This window comes from Fusarium vanettenii (genome assembly GCF_000151355.1).
Source record: "Fusarium vanettenii 77-13-4 chromosome 2 genomic scaffold NECHAsca_18_chr2_1_0, whole genome shotgun sequence".
NCBI lineage: Eukaryota > Fungi > Ascomycota > Sordariomycetes > Hypocreales > Nectriaceae > Fusarium > Fusarium vanettenii.
This window is the reverse complement of record NW_003315867.1, coordinates 1,326,421-1,347,531: the sequence shown is the minus strand read 5'-3', so window position 1 is coordinate 1,347,531 and position 21,111 is coordinate 1,326,421. Positions and strand designations below refer to the sequence as shown.

The 21,111-nt window shown below is 53.4% G+C and overlaps 10 protein-coding genes across 10 annotated transcripts; 5 read left to right on the top strand and 5 right to left on the bottom strand.

Moving 5' to 3' along the window:
• The first annotated feature begins 836 nt into the window (after window positions 1-836).
• NECHADRAFT_58032 (uncharacterized protein) lies at window positions 837-2,799 on the top strand. Its single transcript, XM_003046452.1, has 7 exons — window positions 837-1,142; window positions 1,191-1,257; window positions 1,310-1,409; window positions 1,463-1,608; window positions 1,662-1,786; window positions 1,835-2,378; window positions 2,432-2,799. Exons 1-7 carry the CDS (start codon window positions 1,021-1,023, stop codon window positions 2,459-2,461), a joined length of 1,134 nt encoding a protein of 377 aa, XP_003046498.1. The 5' UTR covers window positions 837-1,020; the 3' UTR covers window positions 2,462-2,799.
• A 1,191-nt stretch (window positions 2,800-3,990) lies between these two features.
• On the bottom strand, window positions 3,991-5,354 carry NECHADRAFT_99166 (uncharacterized protein). The gene is made up of 4 exons (XM_003045885.1): window positions 5,337-5,354; window positions 5,030-5,276; window positions 4,891-4,973; window positions 3,991-4,842 (listed from the first exon to the last, which is right to left on the bottom strand). Exons 1-4 carry the CDS (start codon window positions 5,344-5,346, stop codon window positions 4,136-4,138), a joined length of 1,047 nt encoding a protein of 348 aa, XP_003045931.1. The 5' UTR covers window positions 5,347-5,354; the 3' UTR covers window positions 3,991-4,135.
• Window positions 5,355-5,633: 279 nt separating this feature from the next.
• NECHADRAFT_34377 (uncharacterized protein) lies at window positions 5,634-6,228 on the bottom strand (the record flags this gene model as incomplete). Its single annotated transcript, XM_003045884.1, has 2 exons — window positions 5,634-5,910; window positions 5,966-6,228. 2 exons carry the CDS (start codon window positions 6,226-6,228, stop codon window positions 5,634-5,636), a joined length of 540 nt encoding a protein of 179 aa, XP_003045930.1.
• A 258-nt stretch (window positions 6,229-6,486) lies between these two features.
• Window positions 6,487-8,123, bottom strand: NECHADRAFT_66260 (uncharacterized protein). The gene is made up of 4 exons (XM_003045883.1): window positions 7,838-8,123; window positions 7,626-7,788; window positions 7,363-7,570; window positions 6,487-7,312 (listed from the first exon to the last, which is right to left on the bottom strand). Exons 1-4 carry the CDS (start codon window positions 7,913-7,915, stop codon window positions 6,829-6,831), a joined length of 933 nt encoding a protein of 310 aa, XP_003045929.1. The 5' UTR covers window positions 7,916-8,123; the 3' UTR covers window positions 6,487-6,828.
• Window positions 8,124-9,292: 1,169 nt separating this feature from the next.
• Window positions 9,293-10,836, top strand: NECHADRAFT_66258 (uncharacterized protein; the record flags this gene model as incomplete). The annotated part of the gene is made up of 3 exons (XM_003046451.1): window positions 9,293-9,343; window positions 9,436-9,733; window positions 9,792-10,836. The coding sequence occupies 3 exons, from the start codon at window positions 9,293-9,295 to the stop codon at window positions 10,478-10,480; spliced, it is 1,038 nt and encodes a 345-aa protein (XP_003046497.1). The 3' UTR covers window positions 10,481-10,836.
• A 220-nt stretch (window positions 10,837-11,056) lies between these two features.
• On the bottom strand, window positions 11,057-12,376 carry NECHADRAFT_90876 (uncharacterized protein; the record flags this gene model as incomplete). The annotated part of the gene is made up of 3 exons (XM_003045882.1): window positions 11,057-11,406; window positions 11,530-12,024; window positions 12,073-12,376. 3 exons carry the CDS (start codon window positions 12,374-12,376, stop codon window positions 11,057-11,059), a joined length of 1,149 nt encoding a protein of 382 aa, XP_003045928.1.
• Window positions 12,377-12,931: 555 nt separating this feature from the next.
• Window positions 12,932-13,795, top strand: NECHADRAFT_103377 (uncharacterized protein). Its single transcript, XM_003046450.1, has 2 exons — window positions 12,932-13,013; window positions 13,064-13,795. Exons 1-2 carry the CDS (start codon window positions 12,943-12,945, stop codon window positions 13,593-13,595), a joined length of 603 nt encoding a protein of 200 aa, XP_003046496.1. The 5' UTR covers window positions 12,932-12,942; the 3' UTR covers window positions 13,596-13,795.
• A 4-nt stretch (window positions 13,796-13,799) lies between these two features.
• On the bottom strand, window positions 13,800-14,816 carry NECHADRAFT_33914 (uncharacterized protein; the record flags this gene model as incomplete). Its single annotated transcript, XM_003045881.1, has 1 exon — window positions 13,800-14,816. The coding sequence occupies one exon, from the start codon at window positions 14,814-14,816 to the stop codon at window positions 13,800-13,802; it is 1,017 nt and encodes a 338-aa protein (XP_003045927.1).
• A 447-nt stretch (window positions 14,817-15,263) lies between these two features.
• On the top strand, window positions 15,264-17,116 carry NECHADRAFT_58018 (uncharacterized protein). Its single transcript, XM_003046449.1, has 2 exons — window positions 15,264-15,616; window positions 15,682-17,116. The coding sequence occupies exons 1-2, from the start codon at window positions 15,392-15,394 to the stop codon at window positions 16,648-16,650; spliced, it is 1,194 nt and encodes a 397-aa protein (XP_003046495.1). The 5' UTR covers window positions 15,264-15,391; the 3' UTR covers window positions 16,651-17,116.
• Window positions 17,117-18,801: 1,685 nt separating this feature from the next.
• On the top strand, window positions 18,802-20,101 carry PAFE2101 (RNA polymerase II-associated protein; the record flags this gene model as incomplete). The annotated part of the gene is made up of 2 exons (XM_003046448.1): window positions 18,802-19,398; window positions 19,454-20,101. The coding sequence occupies 2 exons, from the start codon at window positions 18,802-18,804 to the stop codon at window positions 20,099-20,101; spliced, it is 1,245 nt and encodes a 414-aa protein (XP_003046494.1).
• Between the last annotated feature and the right edge of the window lie 1,010 nt (window positions 20,102-21,111).

Below are 21,111 nucleotides of genomic sequence, written 5' to 3'. Positions count from 1 at the left end.
AGGTACCGGTTCTGGGCGACATTGAAGCACTGGGCAGATCGTGACCAATGGAATGACCTCGGGGGCACGGAAGCTGTGTTACCCCGTTGGGGAAGCCTCACGGGCCAACGTTGACCGATCACGTGATATGTGTCATGCATTAGTTAAGCCGACTTACAACGACAGCTGCAAGCTGCTTGCCTTAACGCCGTTAACTCCAGCTTCAGCCCATGATGCTTCATGAAAACGTCCAAATGTGGAGAGCGAAACCGAGGATAGTGGCCTTGTAATGAAACATGCGGAAGAACCCCGCTGTTGGTTGATACGATGCAGCCAGTCTACCCGCTTAACCTCATCCACTAAGAGGGGTGCGTAGTTGGTACCTATCCTTCGCAAAACCTCATCAGTGTAGAGTATTGGATCTCTTTATTTTCTTATATCATACCAATATTGCGGCATAATATTATGATTGAAGTAAGGGAAAGCTCCAATTAGAATCTTTAAAATACCTGTTTAATTCGTATAGTAAGATATAGGCAAACCACCAATGTGCAACTGCCTAAGTGGATGTGTTCCTCTCCTCCCAAAGTCAAAGCGTGATAGCTCGGGGAGATATTCAGCCCGCCATCCGGAACCTGGTCAAGGCTGGGGCGAAACCACCTTCCCATGGCGTCACTATTGGCTGTGGGCGGTGCCAAAGGAAACATCGGGACAACCTGAAGCAACCTGTTAGTGCCCAGGATGCCTTGGCTTCGGAGTTTAGAGGAATCACGGGTAGGACTTAGACAGATCATGGATACCTGAGGAAGCTTAAATACTGCGGGGTGTTTGCAAACGAACATTGATATCACAATCCAAACGATTTGGATCCCACGTCTCATTCGATCGATCCTTGCCTGCAAAAACGGCCAGTGCTACCGGTATAAGTACTGCACCTGCCCTCAGTGATTCACCGCCGACACTTCGACTCAATCCAAACCTCGATACCCTCGAGATCGTCTTTTCTTCTCCCCAAACCAACCTTCGTTAAAATCAATCACCATGGCTCTTCCTATGGCACCACCCCCCAAGAGCCCCTTGGGCCACTACCGACTCTTATCGCCGTCGGCTGCGGTGCGAGTCTCCCCCCTCTGTCTGGGTACCATGAACTTTGGCAATGCCTGGTAAGTTTTAGATAGCGAGCACAAGTACTCATCAATTGACTCTCTCAGGAAGGACTACATGGGAGAATGCGATCAATCAACCACCGAGGCAATTCTTGACTTTTTCTATGAGCAGGTATGAACCCAACATGCACCTCACGCAACAGCAACATACTCACACGATGAAGGGAGGAAACTTTCTTGACACTGCCAACAACTACCATTTCCAGGAGTCTGAGAAATGGGTGGGAGAGTGGATGAAGAAGCGCGGAGTCCGCGATGAGATGGGTTTGTTGCACATGGACTCACATTGACAGACAACTTGTTGACTTTGTTTCCAGTCGTCGCTACCAAGTATACGACCAACTTCCGGGCTGGTCCTAAGGGTCCCAACGTCATGGCCAACTTCACCGGCAACGGCACCAAGAGTCTCGTCACTTCAGTCAACAGCAGCCTGAAGAACCTTCAAACTGACTACATTGATCTGGTAGGTTGTTGGCAAGCAGAACACACGAGTATCAACTGTTAACAATACGACAGCTCTATGTTCACTGGTGGGACTACAGCACCAGTATTCCTGAGTTGATGCAGTCGCTCAACCAACTGGTTCTTTCTGGCAAGGTGTTGTACCTGGGCATCAGTGACACCCCAGCCTGGGTTGTGAGGTAAGTCAAAGGCTCCTCGTCAAGGCGCAACTGCTTACCCCTTTGCAGCAAGGCGAACGAGTACGCTCGCAACAACGGCCTGCGCCAGTTCTCAGTGTACCAAGGCCGCTGGTCCGCGGCTTCTCGAGACTTTGAGCGAGAAATCATCCCAATGTGCAGAGCTGAAGGCATGGGAATTGCCCCTTGGGGTGCCCTCGGTGGCGGCAAGTTCAAGACCGAGGAACAGCGCAAGGCCCAGGAAGGGCGAAAGGTGGAGGCGAGTCAAGGAGAGATCAAGACCAGTCAGGTGCTGGAATCGATCGCTGACCGTAAGAACTCGCTCATCACCAGCGTTGCCCTTGCATATGTGATGCACAAGACACCCTACGTCTTCCCAATCGTGGGCGGCCGAAAGGTTGAACATCTCAGGGGCAACATTGAGGCTCTCACTCTCGAACTCACCGAAGAGGATATCAACGAGATCGACAGTGCCGTCGAATTCGATCCGGGATTCCCTCACAACTTCCTCCACCGTCCCGGACAGGTGATTGGAGGCCAGGATGTTTGGCTGCTCAAGATGGGCGGCACGTTCGACAACGTCCCTCCCCCTAAGGTGAGAGCTCCCAGTCATTGGGTTGATGGAATTCTCTAATAACAAATATCCAGCCTATCTCTCCAGCCAAACGAGGGGAGTAGAGTGCCCGTCTCAAGGCACCTTTTTGGAGATGGGTACCAACCCGATCAATGCTGCCAACATGGCGAGAAAGGAGCGGTGTTTGGGCGAGGAATGTTTGGTAAAGGCCAAGCACCGCGCAAAAGAATGAGGCCGCAAAACTTCTACGAAAGGGGGCTCGATGGAGAATAGCGAACGATGGGGTCAGTGGAGGATGACGGAGGACGACGGCAGAAAATCCCATCTCACTTGCCACAAATTCTTAGGAAGTAGCTCTCGGCTCCTTTTTAATAAAAGTATTGAGAATTACTTATCTCACAATTGATCAGTACCAATAATTTGACCCTCAAGTCCTTGGTGGACTCATTCTCCGAAGTGATTGTCAAGTGTCTAGGAAGGAAAGCGCGGGATAGAAGCCCCTTCCTTCAAGGAAGAGTAGAACGCTCTTGCCGGCTATACCCAGGAATTTGGAAACTCAGCCTTTACCGCCCTTCAGTACTTGTTCCTCACTTTTTCAACGCCTATTGTTCTTCCAAGTTGATGCAATTCGTCTTGTTGCGATACTGTCGACCACCATGGACGAGGAAACGTTGTCAGAGGCAAACAAGCAAACCGATTGTGTACCAGAGACGCCAAAAAGAGCCTCCCACCAACACAATGAGCAGCGCCAGTCGACGCCGAGCATTGCCTCCGACCCTTGCGTGCAAGAGTTGGATGAGGACGACGAGCTCGGCGAAGTTGATGCCGAGAAATCGACTCAAGATGAGTTTGCTTTCATTCGATGGTGCGTTCGACCGAGACGCTACGAGCAATACGCTAATCCGTTTCTCATGTAGTATTCCAGAGACCCCGCCCCCTAGTGTTTCCACGATCTTGGAAGCTGTGGCACGAGAAGGGGAAGAAGGAGAGAACTTACATGTCGACGGACGAGCGGTTGCGAGCAAACACCGGAGGGCAAAGAGGAAGAGGGCGGAACCAATCTTTTCCAGTGAAGAAGACGAACCAACGACGTCCGAGGGTCTAACAAGTATGTGATCTACGCGTACGCTTCCTGGGCCCCAGGTCTGACATGCGGCAGACTACCTAAATGTTGAAGAGAACGAGGTCACGCAGAATGCTTCCCCCAAGAGACAGCAAACAGATCCTCCAGGGTCTTGCCATGAAGCGAAATTGAAGCCTCTACCCCGAGGAGCCCCCCGTATCATCGAAAAGAAGGGGAGGTACACAATCCACAGAGGCATCCGCATTCGAGATTACAAGGTCCCAAGTCCCGATTCTTCATACCTTCCACCACCCAGTAGCCCCGAGTTTCAGTGTCGCGATGGCTTTGATGCGAACGAGGCATCGCTCGGATACCCTCGGCCAATGAACCCGCGAGTGCAAGAAATCGGAGACTTGGAGACGACAGATCCAGATCACACAATGCCTGGGAGAGAAGGGAATCAACTGAGCAGAAGCCCATCACTCGGAACACGAAGAGAGGGATGAATCTGTATCGAATCTGATTAATTCCTGTACTTATCACGACTAAACAAGGGAGGCGTTCAAATACTCACAAGTGTAATGCCAGTCCGTACAGGGTATCTAAATGGCACACCCCCTAGGTTTAAGACTACCTTGAATTACAAGCAAACGAAGCTCTGTACTCGCCCCAACGCCTTTTCATATGAGATCGCCCTCCATTTGACATTGTCCGTCTATTTAGCTCCCTTGCCCTTGGCCTCATTCTCTCCAAGCTCACGAATCAGAACCGCTGTCTGGCCCGCTCCGTTGTAGTCCTCCTGGCCAGTCTCGAAGCCTGGGCACACGCCAACAGCGAGATACTTGCCGTCGCTTGAGAAAGCAAGGGCAGCGACGCTGTTGGGGAACTTTTGGTACTGTTTTAGTCGACGCTTGGCCTCGGCATCCCACAGCGCAGCAGTTCCGTCACCACCGCCAGAGGCAAAGGTTCCGTGGACCGGGTGGAAAGCCAGCGCGTTGACGGGATACACGATATCGCCATCTCCGTCGGGCGCTGCCTGTCTATGGCACTTGAAAGCGTACTTGCGCGCCTGCGACTCAGCAGTATCCTCGAACCACTCGACCGCAACTCGGCCCTCGATACTACTTGTAGCGTATCCGGCGTCATTGGGCATGCAAGATACCGCCCGCGTAAGATATCGAAGAGAAGATTCCCTCTGCTGCCATGGCTGAAGATCTGTCGACCCGGTCACAAACAGGTCGGCAATGGTCTTGAGGTCGTAAATGTTGATTACTCGGCCAGCCATCGCAACGACAACCTTGGTCGGGCTGGCTGCCAGCGCATGGGGCTTTCCGGGGAGGGAGACTCGAATAGGGGCGCTCGAGGGGTCGGCAAGGTTGTGAAGGTTGAGACTACAGTCCCATGACGCGGAAACGAGAATGGCTGATCACAAGTTAGCTTGAGTCGAGCTGAGGCGGGAATGTGACTTACAATGCGTCGGGCTGTATGCTACACAGCGAACTGGCGCAGCATGCTTGCTCAGCTCAGTCTTTTCGCCAGTCTCCAAGTTGATCCTGTTCACTCCAATCAGCTCTGCATCCTGATGCGCGCGCAGTCGCAAACCACCCACCTGTTTACAACCCAGTCCATGCCAGCGGTAAAGGCTTCATTGTCGCCAGCGCCAAAACAGACATCCAGAACAGGCGCCCGGTGCTCGTACGTGTTGACAAGGGTCGCTTCTCCCGCTCCGCCTGCGATATCATAACAGTAAACCTTCTTGTCCCACGACGAGACGAGGAGCTTTGTCCCAGAGGACGGCGCGAAGGCGATTGACGACACGGCGTCGCCCGGGGCCGGGGAGAGTTCGTACTGGGTCGCTGTAGCTTTGTTAGACATGCCTTGGACTAATTCTGCGATGTAGGCGCGTAGAAACTTACCGGGAGCCATGTTTGTTTGCGCTCTTGACGATGTTGGGGTTTGGAGCTTGGAGAGTGCCTCGACTGTTTTGAAGCTCGGGTGGACTTCGGGCCGCTTGGTTGATGGTACCTGCAGGGGCCACACCACATGGATGAACTTGATGCGGAACGAGAGATGAGAAACACCATGAATGAGGTTTCATGATGAAGTCAATTAAACGATTTGAAAGGTTCATGGTGATTTTACATTGTACAAGTCTATAGGTTTTCCGTATCTTACACCGTTCTTTCAAATGCCACATGATTTGAGGGACCATCTTACTCGAGCGGACGCTCATGCTCCCACCATCGAATTGGGCCAAATTTGCGGAACGGATAGACAATGTGCGTAACCCTGCCTGTGAGGAGCTGCTTCGACACGGGCCCATACGTGTTGCTGTCGAGACTCGATCCAGGTGGACCATCACCCTCAACCCAGACATGGCCCTGTGGTACTCGCACTGTTGGCAGCGGATGCGGTGCCTTTGTCCTGACCACGTCGTTTTCGAGGGCCACGACTCTCTTGACTGCGATGACTTCAGGATGAAGCGGGCTCCTTTTAAATAGAAGATCAGCTCAAATCCTTTTATTTTCCTTGAAATTATGCCTACCGCAGCGTCACAACCATGCCCCTCTCGATGCCCTCATGTGGCGACCACTTCCAGTTCAGGATCACGTCCCTCCGCAGCGTCGAGTCCTTGTCGTCGTTTATGAGCGGGTACATGGACGCGCCGTCGACGACGGTCAGCTCGGCGACGTGCAGGTTGAACATGGCGATGACGGGGATCCAGGTTGCGAAGCCGAACAGCCTCCAGGTGGTTGACCCGACGACTCCCCCGCCTCTGAACCGCGCCCAGGCTGAGCCGAAAGCCATTTCGGTCGCCCTCGTTTATCTCTGGGTTTGGGGGTTAGAGATGTTCGACATTTCTCTGCGAAATCAAGAAACGTCGTGATGCTGGCTTAGAAATTCAATGTCATGGGTCAAGTTGAGGTTGCAAGTATAGAAATTCCCAGGCCTGGGCGTCTAAACCCTTCTCGGCTAGCGCCAACCGCAATCAAAGCACCTCTCTCCAGACGAGAACCTCCTGAATCCTCACAACCAACGTCACCTTCAGATGGATGCCTTCACATTACGGGGTCATGTCTTTCATTTTCAACTATAAACCAAGCACTTTCACTGTTGGCAATCCTAGCTAACCATGTCACCCCGGGGCCTTGGCTACCATTGAACTGCTCGTTGACAACGCCGTTTCAGACGCCTACTTCCCACCCCTCTCGGAATAACTACATGAAAGTCGGAACTTTTTGTGATGCTTCTGCAGCCCAGGCACATGCTTTCTTTCAGCTTCCCAGGCCGCCTCTAATTACACCGTTTTCCCCTCGTCCGACGACCCCGTCGTGGGGTTCACCCTGGGGCGGCCTTGGCTGTCCTGCCGGCTCAGCCCGCCCCGGAGAGGCTTCGTCTGGCCATGACCTAAATGGTCTCAGGGATGTTGTCGTCGCTGTCGCTCATGCTCTCGTCTCCGCTGACCTCAGCATTCTCACGCTCGCGCTTCTCCATCAGTGCTTGGAGCTCGGCATCATCGCTCTCGGTGACAGCCTTGGGCTCCATCTTGACCACCAGGTTACCGCCAGATCCCTCGATGCTCTTTCGGATGTCGACGATGGCCTCCTCCAGGCGTGTGATACCAACGGCCTTGTCCAAGCATGTGCTGGTCAGGACGTAGAGGGGGGGAGAAACCAGCTTGACCTTGACCTGGGTCTCCTCGGTGTTGTTGGCCTCAGCGGTGCGCAGAGCAGTCTTGACGGCATCGATACCCTCGTAACCAAAGCAGGTGACCTCGATATCGGCTCGGACCTTGGTAGGCTGAGGGGTGAGTCGCTTGGTGATGTAGGTCTTGAGCTCCTCGGTGACGGGCTCGCTGGGGAAGGTGATATCGTTCCACACCTCGGGGTTGCTGCTCATAATTAGCATCTACGCCCATCATTCGAGAACACATGGACTAACGTGATAGAGAGCTTGAAAGCGTCGATGGCGTGGCCGTACTTCTTGTTCAGAGGCCAGGCTATGCTCTCATAGAGGGTCTCGATGGGGGTCTGGGTCTTCTCTGCAACGTGTCGCATGATGGAGTGGACCATCTTGCCCTTGTTGTATCGCTCCTCGCACTTGCCGATATCCTCGGGGGAAACTCGTCGCTTCGACAGATCGATATATCCTGCGCCAACGTCAATCTCCATGCTGGAAGCGCCCGGCCTGGCTGCAATGCGTACCCTTCTCCTTGTCCACACGGAGCACCACGACGACCTCATTGCGGCCAACCCGAATGAGCTTTTGAATACTTCTGATACGTCGTCGCGAAAGCTCGGAGAGCAAGATCATGCCATCGATGTTGTCGTACTCCAGGAGCTTAACATAGGCACCCATCTCGGCGATCTGTGATCGGTCAGAGGGAGTGTTCCGGGCAGACCAGGCTGCTACTGACCTGCTTGACATTGACCATGACAAAGCTGTCAATCTCCGGATACTTCTCCTCGTAAAAACGGCAGTTTGTTAACGACATCTTGGCGGTGTTGTCGAGGAATCAGTGTTAGGTAGGGTCGGGTTCTCGAAGTGAGGTGGGGTTTTCGAACTCTGGCGGCGTCGCACGCACGCGAGTCGGGGGTCGAAAAAAATGTCGAAAAAACCTGATGTGATTCTCGGTCGGTTTGCGATGGTATCGACGCGTGGATGGTCGATTATCTCGATGCTAGGCCGTAAATCGTGCTGCAGGTGTGGTTGTTAAGGGAAGAGTCATAATTTTGACATTTTACAGGCAGTGATGATGGTGGGGTGTGGCGGGGTAAACGCCGGCTGAACGCCAATCCGAGCTTGAAACTGGTGACTTTTGTTCTTGGCCTGTGGAGGTGTTTCGACTTGTAGATTGGTGAGATGATGATGAGATATTGTTATTGATGCTATCATATGAACTGAATTCGTAGTCTCTTGCAAGTCTTGGGTTGTATTAACATCCATGTTCTCTTTGTCTGAATCTGAAGTGGGCTACCATGTCCACTGGTGGAATAAAAGAAGAGCTCACTATTAAGCAGAGAAACTTGTGGTTCTCACTTATATGCCTGCATTTCATCTCATGAGTTGATAAAATTCAAGTATCCATACATATATGATGAGATTCTCCTTTATGAATTATTAGTATTAACATCATAATCTCATCAACTCTCTCCATAGAGCGCAGTTCCATCACCAGGATTTCGGTGTTTTCTGTCCGCCACTGGCACGCCACTCATGGACAGCCGGAAATCCAGCGCACCTCGGGCGGCGCAAAGAATTTCACAGCCCGAGACCCTACGTCAACGGATGCGCTGGATTTCCGGCTGCCCATGAAGCGTGGTCCAATCATGCCCCGGCAAACCGCTGAAAGACGCCACTGAACAAGCCCGCTACGGCCAATTGCCCAGCTGTCGGGGACCGGCAGAGCAGCCGCAATTCGAGATTGGATCTAAACCAACAAAATTCTCGACAAATCCACGCGACATCGCCGACTCTTATCTCTCCCTCTGCGCACCCTGCGACGCCCGGCCCTCTCTCCTTTGCCAGCACCGCAACAGAGTGATCCCTCGTCTTTCTCCTTCACTCCTTCCTGGGATCCTCTCCCTTTTATTCTGGGCTGCTCCGTCCTTGGCCGTGACTCGAGTTGCGCTGAGTTGCGAGCCCACCCCCAGTCCTCGACCCTCCGATTTCTTCCCCGGACATGCCCTTAGGTCTCCAACAGGACTCTGACCTCGTCTTCGCCCCCTCCTCGACGACGACAGCCACCACGACGACCAACGGATCGACGACGTCCGCAAGCGACTTTGCGCCCTCCCCGGAGCATCGCCATGCCGGTTGGACGGGCCGTCGCTCGGATAGCAGTAGTGCCGGGCTCGCAACTCAACAGAACATGACCAACCAGGAAGATGTCGAGGCTGAGGGCCGACCGCCATATCTCCATGTACGTTTTCACCACGGGCATTCATTACACAGCGCCAATCGTTTCCGAACCGTCCGATTTCGAGCTGCGCTAACACGGGGCCGCAATGCCAGGCCATGATTGCGGGTGGCATCGGAGGATCGACCGGCGATTTGTTGATGCACTCTCTCGACACCGTAAAGACAAGACAGCAGGGCGACCCTCACGTTCCGTCGAAATACACGTCGCTGGGACAGTCCTACTACACCATATGGAGGCAAGAAGGTATACGGCGGGGTCTGTACGGTGGCTGGATACCTGCGCTCGGAGGTTCATTCCCCGGCACCGTAATGTTCTTTGGCACATATGAATGGAGCAAGCGATTCCTCATAGATCATGGCGTGCAGCAGCATCTTTCCTATCTATCAGCAGGTATAATGGCTTCTACAAGACTCAATTGCTCCGGCAGAGCGCTAACAAATCTCGGCAGGCTTCCTTGGAGATTTAGCCGCCTCCATCGTCTACGTCCCATCCGAGGTTCTAAAAACCCGACTTCAGCTCCAGGGCCGTTACAACAACCCCCATTTCATATCGGGTTACAACTACCGAGGTACTCTCGACGCTGCCCGCACCATTGTCCGTTCTGAGGGTATTCCTGCTCTCTTTTACGGCTACAAGGCCACCCTCTACCGTGATCTGCCCTTCTCGGCCCTCCAGTTCATGTTCTGGGAACAATTCACCACATGGGCCCGCAAGTACAAGCAGAGCCGTGATATTGGGGTGCCCCTCGAACTCCTCACTGGCGCTGCGGCTGGTGGCCTTGCCGGTGTCATCACTTGCCCCCTCGATGTCGTCAAGACACGGCTTCAAACCCAAGTCAACACTCCAGCCGAGGCCCGGGCCTCCAAGGATCACCACGCTTCATCCCAGGTCCGACACATCTCAACATCTTCTCCAAACACTCACCGACCGCGACCCGGCGCCATCGCCCTGGAGACCTCATCCGTCTTCACCGGCCTACGAGTCATCTATCGCACCGAAGGTGTGGCAGGTTGGTTCCGCGGCGTCGGACCGCGCGGTGTATGGACATTTATTCAGAGCGGCTGCATGCTGTTCTTGTACCAACGAATCCTTCGACAGCTCGAGGTTCTGATGCCCCTTGAGCACGAAGAAATGTAGACATCTCCACACATACACATACACTCTTGCACCTTTTTTACGCCCCTACCCTTTCTTCATACCTTGTCGTTATTCTGCATGATTTGGCATTTATTTGCACCCGCTCGAAACGGTCAAGATGTCTCCCCGTTCCCCCTTTCATTCCATAGAGGAGAAGCTCACCCTTTGAAAACAAGAAGACATGAATTGTGATGGCCATATATGTACGGATAGAGAAAGAGACGCACGTGGCTGTGGGCAGCCGTCATTGTTGGGCGTTGGGAAATAGAAGGGACTGGCTGATCACATATATCAGAACAACACGGTCATAGAGATAGAGAGCGCCAAGAATAAAGCCTCTCGATTGACTTTGCAAATATGAGATTATGCTCGGATGGTTCATGATATCGTGACTATTCTAACGGGTTCCTTGTTGCTGCGAAAGAGAGGTTGAGCGAACCTCCATGTAAAACTTGAAATGCATCTCGCTATATGCCTTGGGTATAGAACAAAACTCCTAAAAGAAGAAAACAGTATAGGGCAGGAAGCAAATGCCATGATTGTGATAACCGCCCCCCAACGATATCCACCCCAATATTAAGCGTCCGGGTCACTCTCTGACAGGCAAGGCAACTCTTCAAAGTCGCCAACACGAGTACGCAGTTCATCTCGCGCCAGGCACACGGCGATGGCGATGGTCAGGGCATTCCAGACGCTCTGGTTCTCCTCCTGGAAGTCGATCTGGACCTGAAAACTGACATAGGCGTCTGAACCTTTCGAGGAATCGGTCGTGAGGAGGAGAACGGAAGTGTTGAGAATGACGAGGCCGTATACGACGGGCGGATGGCGACGGTAGGTGTATTTGGGTGGTGTTTGTGGCTCGACCGGGGATGGAGGAGAGAGTGAACGTGTGGGTGACGCTTCTCTTGAAGGGGTCTTGGCTTGAGCTGGAGGCCTTGTGGATTTCTTCGTCTCGGCGGGCTTCTGTCTGTCCTTCTCTCGACGAGGTTCAACCACCTTCATGCGTCCCTTTTTGTGATATTGAATCAACTTGTCGACATCAACACCACCAATGCGTGGGCTCTCAAGTTCTGGCTCAACCTTGACCTTGCCACCAGGACATGGCGTTGCGGGCGAGAGTTCGCTGATACAAAGATGCGAATTCCGCCGGATCTCAGTGGATGCTGACCATCTTCCCATCGCTGGCGAACAATCATCGGGCTCAACCTTGATCATGGGGGAGGCCATGATGCTCGGCTTAAGCACATCCCAGAACTGCGGATTTGAATCCTCTCTGAGAAACTCACGCTGTAGCTTGGCGAGGGATCTCATACGGCCCTGGATGTATTCTGTGATGTCGTACTCGGACATGGTCGTGTCGACGACTTCAGTCATGATGTTTGGCACTATGCGGAGGTGGGCGTAGTCGGCATCCTGGGCTGCCCAGCTGATGTACTTGTCGAGTTCCCGCTTGATGAGGTGCGAGACCTTTCTCCGAAGGCCACTCTGGATACTGACCCTCGCCTTTGCGGTGAGATCGATCAACCGGGTGAGTGCCAAGGTTGCTATGCTATGTCAGAGGTATCCAGCAATACTCGCAAGGAGATGCTCACCTCGAAAGTCCTTGGAGTGGGCATAGATGATAGGAGGGAAGTCGTCCGAAGTCTTGAATATGACATCCGACAGGGGGACACCACGCAAGTCGACATCCCAGGTTGGAGGCAGCATCGGAAGGTCCTGTCGCATGAAGAGAATCTCAAAGAGTCGCTCCTCAGCAGGAGCCCAGCTGCTGGCGCCAGGATATCGTTCCTTTTCCTGCTTCATCTCTGCCTCTAGACTCTTGAGATAATAGCTGTCGTTCTCTTCGGAGAGAAAGCTGAGTTGAGCGTCCAGACAGAAGCTCGGCGATCTCGACATCTTGTATATATCGCCGTCACTGTCGTGGTCATGATGTTTGCCGTGACTCAAAGAGTCCTTTGTATTAGTCGCGCCTTGCATCTTGGATGTGGTGATATCATGGGGGTTGGTGAAACGTAAAGGTGATCTCCGGGTTTCTCCTCTTTTTTGGTGAGGGGAAAGAAAGTGAAGCCTGATGTCGCGGAGCGGGAAGTGCAACTACTTCACTGCCAGCAGCTGATGAACGCCGGCAACACAGAGGCACATCCCCTGAAAGAGCGCAAACAGCCAATGACTCGAGCTAATTAATGCAAACACATTTCATATAGAGTAATAATCACTTATATAGCTAAATTCCGTTATTTAATACAAATCTCTACCACTATTTGCATCAAAGTGAAGATATCGTCATCTCGAGTGTCGTGTAAGTTGGGGTGTGCGCATATTCATTCCCCATCGCACACCTCGGAAATTCTATTCTGCCGCTGAAGCCAATCAGAAGCCAATCAGAAGCCAATCGTCGAAATTCTTCACGACCAAGATCAACCGTCGTGACAACCTCATATTCCCTGGGCTCAACGACGACCATGGCCGAGGTAGCAAAGACGGTGGCCCGCCAATTGCCCGGCTTCAAGCTGGGACAGAAGCAGGTCTTTCTGTCAGTCGACCCCAATTGCCTCCCATTGACTCTCCTAACCTCGCATACAGGCCCAACCATGTAATCACATTTCTTCGAAAGGACTTCCTCCCCCCCAACGAGGCCACCTTCAAGGTGCCCCTGCGGTTCACGAAATTCGATCTTCGAGACTATCTCTGGAACCTTTACAATGTCGAGGTCACAAAGGTCCGGTCGTACGTCAAGCCGCAACCCCTCACCCAGCGCAACTCGCACTCGCGCTCGTGGTACCGCCCGCAGCCCCTCAAGATCATGACGGTCGAGCTGGCCAAGCCCTTCCAATGGCCCGAGGTTCCCGAGGACAAGCAAGCCTGGAGCAACCAGTTGTGGCAGATGCGAGAGGATCTCATGGACAAGCGAAACGACGAGCACATCCAGCGCCAGAAATTCCAGATCGGATTGAAGAGCAAGGAGCCCTGGACCAAAGAGAGACAGGCGCTGTCGGATGTGGCAAAGAAGTACTTGTCGGGCGAGGAGAAGTGGTCCAACGACGTTGTTCTTGACCCCAAATGGGACAAGATCTTGGAAAAGAAGGACACAACGCCTGCGCAAAAGGAGGCTTGAGCGGTCTATCGGAGAGAGATATCACAGCGGATGACTGACGGCAGTACACTGCTAATGAGATGATGATTCGGAGCCACAGGGAAGGAAGCCTCTGTAGGATACCCGGGCACCAGAGATGTACATTATTGTAACTAGTCTTGAACGGCAAAGGATGTTGGCGGGTCAAAATTATGAGTGCAAATAGACGCTGAATCTCCTGCAAGTTTACATGCCCTCTGTCTCTCTCCAGTGCTCAGGCTGTTGGAAGCGCAACACCTCGTCTCCCCAGCTCCACCAACCAGCAGTCAAGTTGCGGGCAAAGATCTCAAGGCCGAGAAAGCCTTCGCCGAGGATATCTTGGAAAAGGCCTCGCAGGTTCGGCTTGCGTGAGTGAACGTCGGGAACTGCAACAATGACTTTGGAGTTGAGAGCACTAGGCTTCTTACCACCGATCCGCTTCGCGATGACGAGCTTCTCCCACGGCTTCCTCCACGCCGAGTCAACATCGTAGAGCGGCTCGCCCGAAGCGGCAACCTTAAGCCATGTCCACTCGGTCACAAGCTCAAGGCCCCAGGCAGCAAGCAGACCAGTTGGAGAAGTCAGGAAGGCTTGGATGCTAGGCTTGTTAGTGATCCAGACAGCAACTAGTCCATCCGGCGCGAGGTGCGATGCCAGAGGAATGTGTAGCAAGAGACTGCGCATGTCATCGAGATTCCGCACAGTAGCATACTTGTCCGTCTTTCTCCTCGCAGACCGGTTTGGCCAGGGAGGATCCAGAACGACAAGGTTGAACAAGGGAGCTGACATGTGAAAGGAATCACAAAGAGCCTCGATAGAGCCATGAAGAGGCTCGGCTTTCTCTGGCAGCAGAGGCGGCAGAGCGGATATTAACGGGGCCTGGGGTTGAAGGATACGGGGGCGGTGGAAGGGCCCGGGATACGATACAGCCAGGTCCTGCAGGGCGCTACTAACAGCAGCAGCAGTCATGAGCTCAGCGAGCTGGGCGGCGGGAGACGCGACAGCCGACGGATCATCTCGGCCGTGCCGGGGCTCCGGGGTTGGATACGGAGCTGCGGGGGGTTCTGCGGAGACGATGCGACGGCGGGGGACTTGAGATGGGAGAACCTGGCTCTCCTCCAAGGACGAGGGTATGTCAATGACGACAAGGCTCTTGCTTGGGTTCTCAAAGAGAACAGACGATGGTCGGCAGTTGTCGCTGCTCCCCTGGCACTCTGTGGCCATTGCTCTCTCTGTCGGGTAATAGATTGGAGGTTTTGTTCCTGAGGCTTGGCTTGACCGCGGCTGATGTTGGGGAATTTGCGGGCATACTCGGCAAACCTCGGCTCGGTCATTGGTTACCGGAACCGTTTATCCAATGCCCTGTGAACCCTTGACTTTCAGTGGGTTGGTTCACTAAGGCGCCTGGTGATGAACCCCCGGGCCCCCAGGTTTCTTTGCTTCTGGGGATTTTGTTCCGCTGCGTGACCACCTACGATTTGTGGGGGAAGGCCCCTCGGCCACTCAACGGCCCCTGACCACTAAGCGTCGGTTTAATGACGTCTCCTGCCGCTGACAGCCGGGGAAATTCTGCCGCAGCACCAGGGCCATCTCCAAAAACCTCTATCCCGTGCCGTCTCCGAGTCCGTCCATTCCCCGCAACCCGGAAAAGATCCTTTCCTCCTACAACCTCGACCCGTCAACAGGAGCATTTGCTCTCGAGAATATTCTCTCTAATCGATTCTACCGCGGAATGTCTCTTCGATAGGCGTTGAATTCGTTCACCAAAGCCAGCCACGTGCTGCTCGATCCGAGGGGGAATGTCCTCCGCTGACGCCGCTCACATGGAGCACGCTCCAGTGTCCGATCTTGCGCGAAACGCCAAAGACCAGGGCCATGGCTCCGCTGAGGGCTTCAACAAGGCGCGGAAGCAGTCTCCTCCCGTGTGCCCTACAGACGACGAGGCGGTGACCCCCAAGCGCAAGACGCAGACTCTGGACTATGTCTGGAGATCTGGAGTTGCGGGCGGCTTTGCCGGATCTGCTGTGAGTACAAAGCCGCGCGATACAATCAATCACTCTGTGTGCAGTGATCGCTGACTTTTCTGTAGGCCAAAACCGTCGTCGCGCCTCTTGATCGAGTCAAAATTCTGTTTCAGGCCAGCAATCCCTTGTTCGCCAAATATACCGGTTCTTGGTTTGGCGTCGCAAAGGCCATGAAGGATATCTACCACTATGAGGGCGCCATGGGCCTCTACCGTGGACACTCTGCGACTCTCCTACGAATCTTTCCCTACGCTGGTATCAAATTCCTCGCATATGAACAAATCCGGACCATCATTATACCCCGAAAATCACACGAGACACCGATGAGAAGACTACTCAGTGGAAGTCTGGCGGGTGTGACGTCCGTCTTCTTCACGTATCCCCTAGAGGTCGTCCGAGTACGACTAGCCTTCGAGACCAAGCGCGAGGGCCGCTCTTCTCTCACTTCGATATGCCGTCAGATCTACAATGAACAACCCGTGCAAAAATCTACGACCGCCAGGCTACCCAACGCCCCTGCACCTGTATCAGCCACTGCGGAGGCGGCTGCAGCGACAGTGCAGTCCATTGCACCTCGGGCAGGACTAGTCAACTTCTATAGAGGATTTACCCCTACTGTGCTAGGCATGATCCCGTACGCTGGTATGTCCTTTTTGACACACGACACCGTGGGAGATATCATGCGCTCTCCGGCCTTTGCGCAGTACACGACGCTACCAAAGAAGGCGAACCACCCCCCGGGAAAGCCAGCTCCTCTGCGGTCATGGGCAGAGCTCTGCTCTGGAGGTATCGCGGGCCTAATCTCACAAACTTCATCCTACCCGCTCGAGGTGATCAGGCGACGGATGCAAGTTGGCGGAGCCGTTGGTGACGGTAGACGGCTACGGATCGGCGAGACGGCCGCCATGATCTTCCGGGAGAGAGGCATCCCCGGCTTCTTTGTTGGTCTGACCATCGGATACGTCAAGGTCATCCCTATGGTGGCCATTAGTTTCTACACGTACGAACGCATGAAGCTCGTGTTGGGTATATAAGTGGTTTGGGCAAAGGGAGGTTATCCCGGCTGGCGTTGATGGAGTCATTGTGCGGTACGGCGTGCAAACATATACCTCTTGGGGAGGTCTTTGATGATTTGGGAACGGTTGAGTGTACACGGGTAGACGCGCTGTCCAATGTGTTATTTCAGTATTATTATCCTCTCTTACCACTTGCTCCTGGGTAGATACTTGTGACGGTTGGGGTATGTCGGGTATGGGCTATGGGCACAGCCTTGGCTGTCTGATATATGATCTCTCTGGCCTGGTTATGGTCATGATCAACTACAGCAGCTAGTGGCAGAAGAGATGAGTTATGGCAGAGGAATGTCAGTTGGCAACTTGGACATTTCAGTTTTCAAGTTGATGAATAGAACAAGGACGAGGTCTTGCAGTTCGTAGATCCTGCGGTTCATAGAGCACATTTACAACTTCCACCATAGACACCATGATCATGATGCCTAAGCAACCATGCATCACACGGCTTTTCTTCAACTCTGGCATCATATCACCTGGTAATTCAATGAGGCTATTCAATGACATGACGTTATCCATGACAACCCTTTCAACACACCCTTGTTGCATCGATTCTTCAGCATCCAAGTTACATATCATATTGCGTCAGATGCTCATGCCCCTTGTCGATCAATGTCTCGTTTCTTTAACGGCTAGAGTTGAACCAAGGCCTGGACGAACAAAGTTTCAGGCGACGATCAAATATCCCCATTCAATGTCCGGGTCGTAGCTTTACTCGTTTCGTAGCGAGCTGCGCCCTGGATGACGGTGTCCGTTCGCCACGCCTTGAACAGACGGAGGCGGAGGGCTCCGCGTGAAACGGGCTTCCTCCAGAGCTTCTCGAAGTCTTACTCCTTCTGGAAAGCCCGCCCGTCTGAGTCGGATATTACTCAGCTCGAGCGGGCCCAACCCAAAGGCCGCGGGCGGCGGGCGATCGACAAGTCCAAAGGTGATGAACTGGTGGCCCCCGAGAAAAAGCGTCCATGTGCTCGGCGCCGTTGGAGAGGCTAATGCGCTTTGTCTTGGCCCCCCGGGTAAGGGATTTCGCACGTGCCCACATGGTTTCCCTTCCCCCCTCCCATCAATTTCCTAGTTGAGAGGAGAAAAAAAAGGAAGTTGTACTGTAGGGGCGGAGGGAGTGGACGTAGGCTGATGGGCTTAAGCGTCTGAGTGGGTGAAAACGGCCGGGCTTCTAGAATCAATTGGTGCTTGTACACGACAAGTATACGGTACTTGAGAGGGAGATTGGACGTGGGATTTCCCTGTGAATTATGTAAATGACCCGAGGATGCCATTGATTTGAGAAACGCCTCGCGCTTGGCGGTAAGAGGCTTGGAGGTGCATGTCTCGCCAGGGGGAGGATTGGAATAGGATGGCTCGGAGGGATATTATGCTTGCTGATCATGACGAACATGTCATGAAGCTCTGGTTGTGGACATGGCGAAGTTGGAATATTACTCATCACCACCAAATTACGGTTCATCTGCGTCAATCAAACGAGGGCAACTCTCACTTCTCACGTCGCACAGCCAAGAAAGTATCAATTAGCAAAAACCCGCAATGACACCGGAAATGCTCCTTCCACCCCCTCACCAACAAGGTTCACCTGATCAATCAGTAAGAGAAGAATGAGTCAATGGACATTTGGAATCAACTAACCCTAATGTCCAACTCTTACCCTACAGCAACTCGGATATCACGGGTGTTGCGGCATACCGCGGAGAAGCTTCAAGGAAGAATTCACCAAAACGGGAATGACGGCGACGTTTTAATTGCCGTAAATGCTTTAAAATCAAATTGCCCAATTAGATCATGCATCCCGTATGCAGTAGAAAATGCGACGTTGAATTCAAGGTCAGAAGCCAAAGCGAGGTGAGAATTCTCGCTTATGATTGGCTGCTCACCGAGTTGACCTATGCGGCTCTGAGAGCTCCCAAGGTGAGCTTCCCAAAAACGCAAAGCCTCAGCCTTTCATCTTCAGCTTGCACCGACCTCAACCTTCACATCAAACAGCAACATCGCCAAACACGCCGTCATAATTCGACAATCGCTTGCTACTCGACTCAATACACGCAGCCTAGCTTTTTAATCCTCGTTGTAATAAACCTCCTGCTCACGCGCTCAACTTCACCCATCATGGCGTCCGCCGCCGACCTCGACGGCCTCGTCCTCCTGCGACAGTCCATCTCCTCGAAAGCGCCTTTCATCCCAAGAGCATCCGCAGATGTCTCGGCCGACGCCTCAGCGCCAGCGGTTCCTCTCTCACAGGCTACGCACCTGTGCTTCCCCGACCGGAGCGTCGCCGTCCCCATCGATAGCCCGACGCGCTTCGTGTCGCACGACAAGCCTGTCGACCTGCGCAGCATCTACTTTGCCTGGTTGAACCGCGAAGTCGCCATCCCCGAGTACAATGCGTCGGCTACCAAGCTCAACGATGAGCTCGCCGCCGCTGGTGGTGCTGGCAAGGTCCAGAACCTGGGCTTCATCGAGCGACTGGATCTGATTACCTGGCTTGAGGGCGCCAGTGAGGAAAGCGAGTACATCAAGCCCGTCGCTGGCGACAAAGATGCTGCGGCTGCTGGCGCGACTACAACGGCAAAGACGGGCGCCGTGTCATCGGCCGCGCAGGCGCGATCAGGTCGCGGTACCATGGACCCCAGACTGGCTGGTATTTACAACGGCGAGCGACGTATGGGCGATCGCAACACGGTTCTCAGGGGCATCAAGCCCACAGTATGTGTTTCTTCTATCCTATGAGATATCTTTAAGCCTTGTCTGACTCTCGCAGGACTTCTCCCATGTGCGCAAGCTTGCTGTGCCCTTCATCCAGAAGAAGGCCCAATCCAGTTCTTCCAGCATCCCAACCAACCCTTCTCTCGCGCTCAACCAAAAAGTTCCCACACGGCGACCAGACCCTATCATCCTTCTATCTCCCTCCGCATCCTCTCTCCTCCGTCTCTCCAATGCGCGATCCTTCCTCGAGGATGGCAAGTTCACCCCTCCTGATGCTGGAGGCTCCACGGCCACTATGCTCCACGTCCAGCGTACTATCCGCGCTGTGGATCCAAACCGCCCAATGCGCTTCATCCTAGTCGAGGGCTCAGAACAGTTCAAGCCTGAGTACTGGAACCGCATCGTCGCCGTCTTCACGACGGGCCAGACGTGGCAGTTCAAGAACTACAAGTGGCATGACCCTGATGAGCTATTCAAGCACACACTCGGCATCTTTGTTGGCTGGCGAGGCGACCAGGCCCCGGATAACATCCGCGGCTGGGGCCATCGCGTGCTGTCAACGGGTATCGACCGTTGGCGCGGCGAGGGTCACGATGCCTCTCGCTTCCGTGACAAGGAGATTGTGGAACACATCTGGCGCGCCATCGAGGATAACATGCGGGCTCGGGGTTGGAGAAAGGACAGGGCTCCTGCTGCGCTATAAGCTGACATTGTTGTAATTTACGATTGGTACTTGGACATTTGCTGTCGAGATGGATGATGATATTGGAAGGGAGAGAGAGGGCCGCTACGGGAATGGAATGGAGGGGGAATGAAACTTGCTAGAGAGAGCGTCCCCCGATCTGTACTAAACTCCCATTGGGAGGGGAGGCTTTGGAAGTGGAAAAAAAAGCGTTGGCGTTTTAACGGTTCTTGCTACTATGTAGACACATCACATCTATCATCTGGTCCTGGCCTGGCTCGGTTGTGGGAGGGAGGTCTGAGAGGCATCCTTAGAAAAGCCCCATCTAGGTTCAGGTCAATTGACACATCATATTTCCTAGAGGGTGTAAGTAGCACTTGGTCCTTGCGCGTGTGTAAATCATCAGCCTATTAGCGCCTCTGACGGAATAGTCCTTTCTTGTCTCTTGTCTCCTTCAGGCACACACAGTTTCCGGTAGGCATTCCAGCCATATCTCCCCGACACTCAAACTCCTAAACAACAACAGAATGGCAAGGGAGATCTAACTCCTCTCAACATCATCAGCAAATTGTATAACATGATCATAAAATAGTCAATGAGATATCCTAAGAAAAGGATTACTTTAGACCTCTTTTATCTACTATTTATTCTTCTTGTGCACTCTTCCCTACCTTTAGAGGCTGCTGATGCTCTCATTCTGCTTGCCTTGTTTTGTCCTGCTCCGACTCCGCGGTGTAGTGACAAATGTCTGATTCAACACCTCCTCCGCGATACGACAGACAAGTGCAACCTGTCATGACAGTCCGCAGGGCTGGATATGCTCCGGTGTACCAACCAACAACAGACATCATCTCCTCCCTATGCACGGCCGTACACACCAACGCAGTCACACAAGCCCACACCTCCCTCTTCATCGCGAGTCACATCCCCTCCCACCACTGGGCTCTCTCCCCTTTGCACACAAGCTTTCCGCCAAAGCTGAGCTATTCGATGACGGGCGCTTGCAAGAGCCGTGAGACTGCAACGCTGTA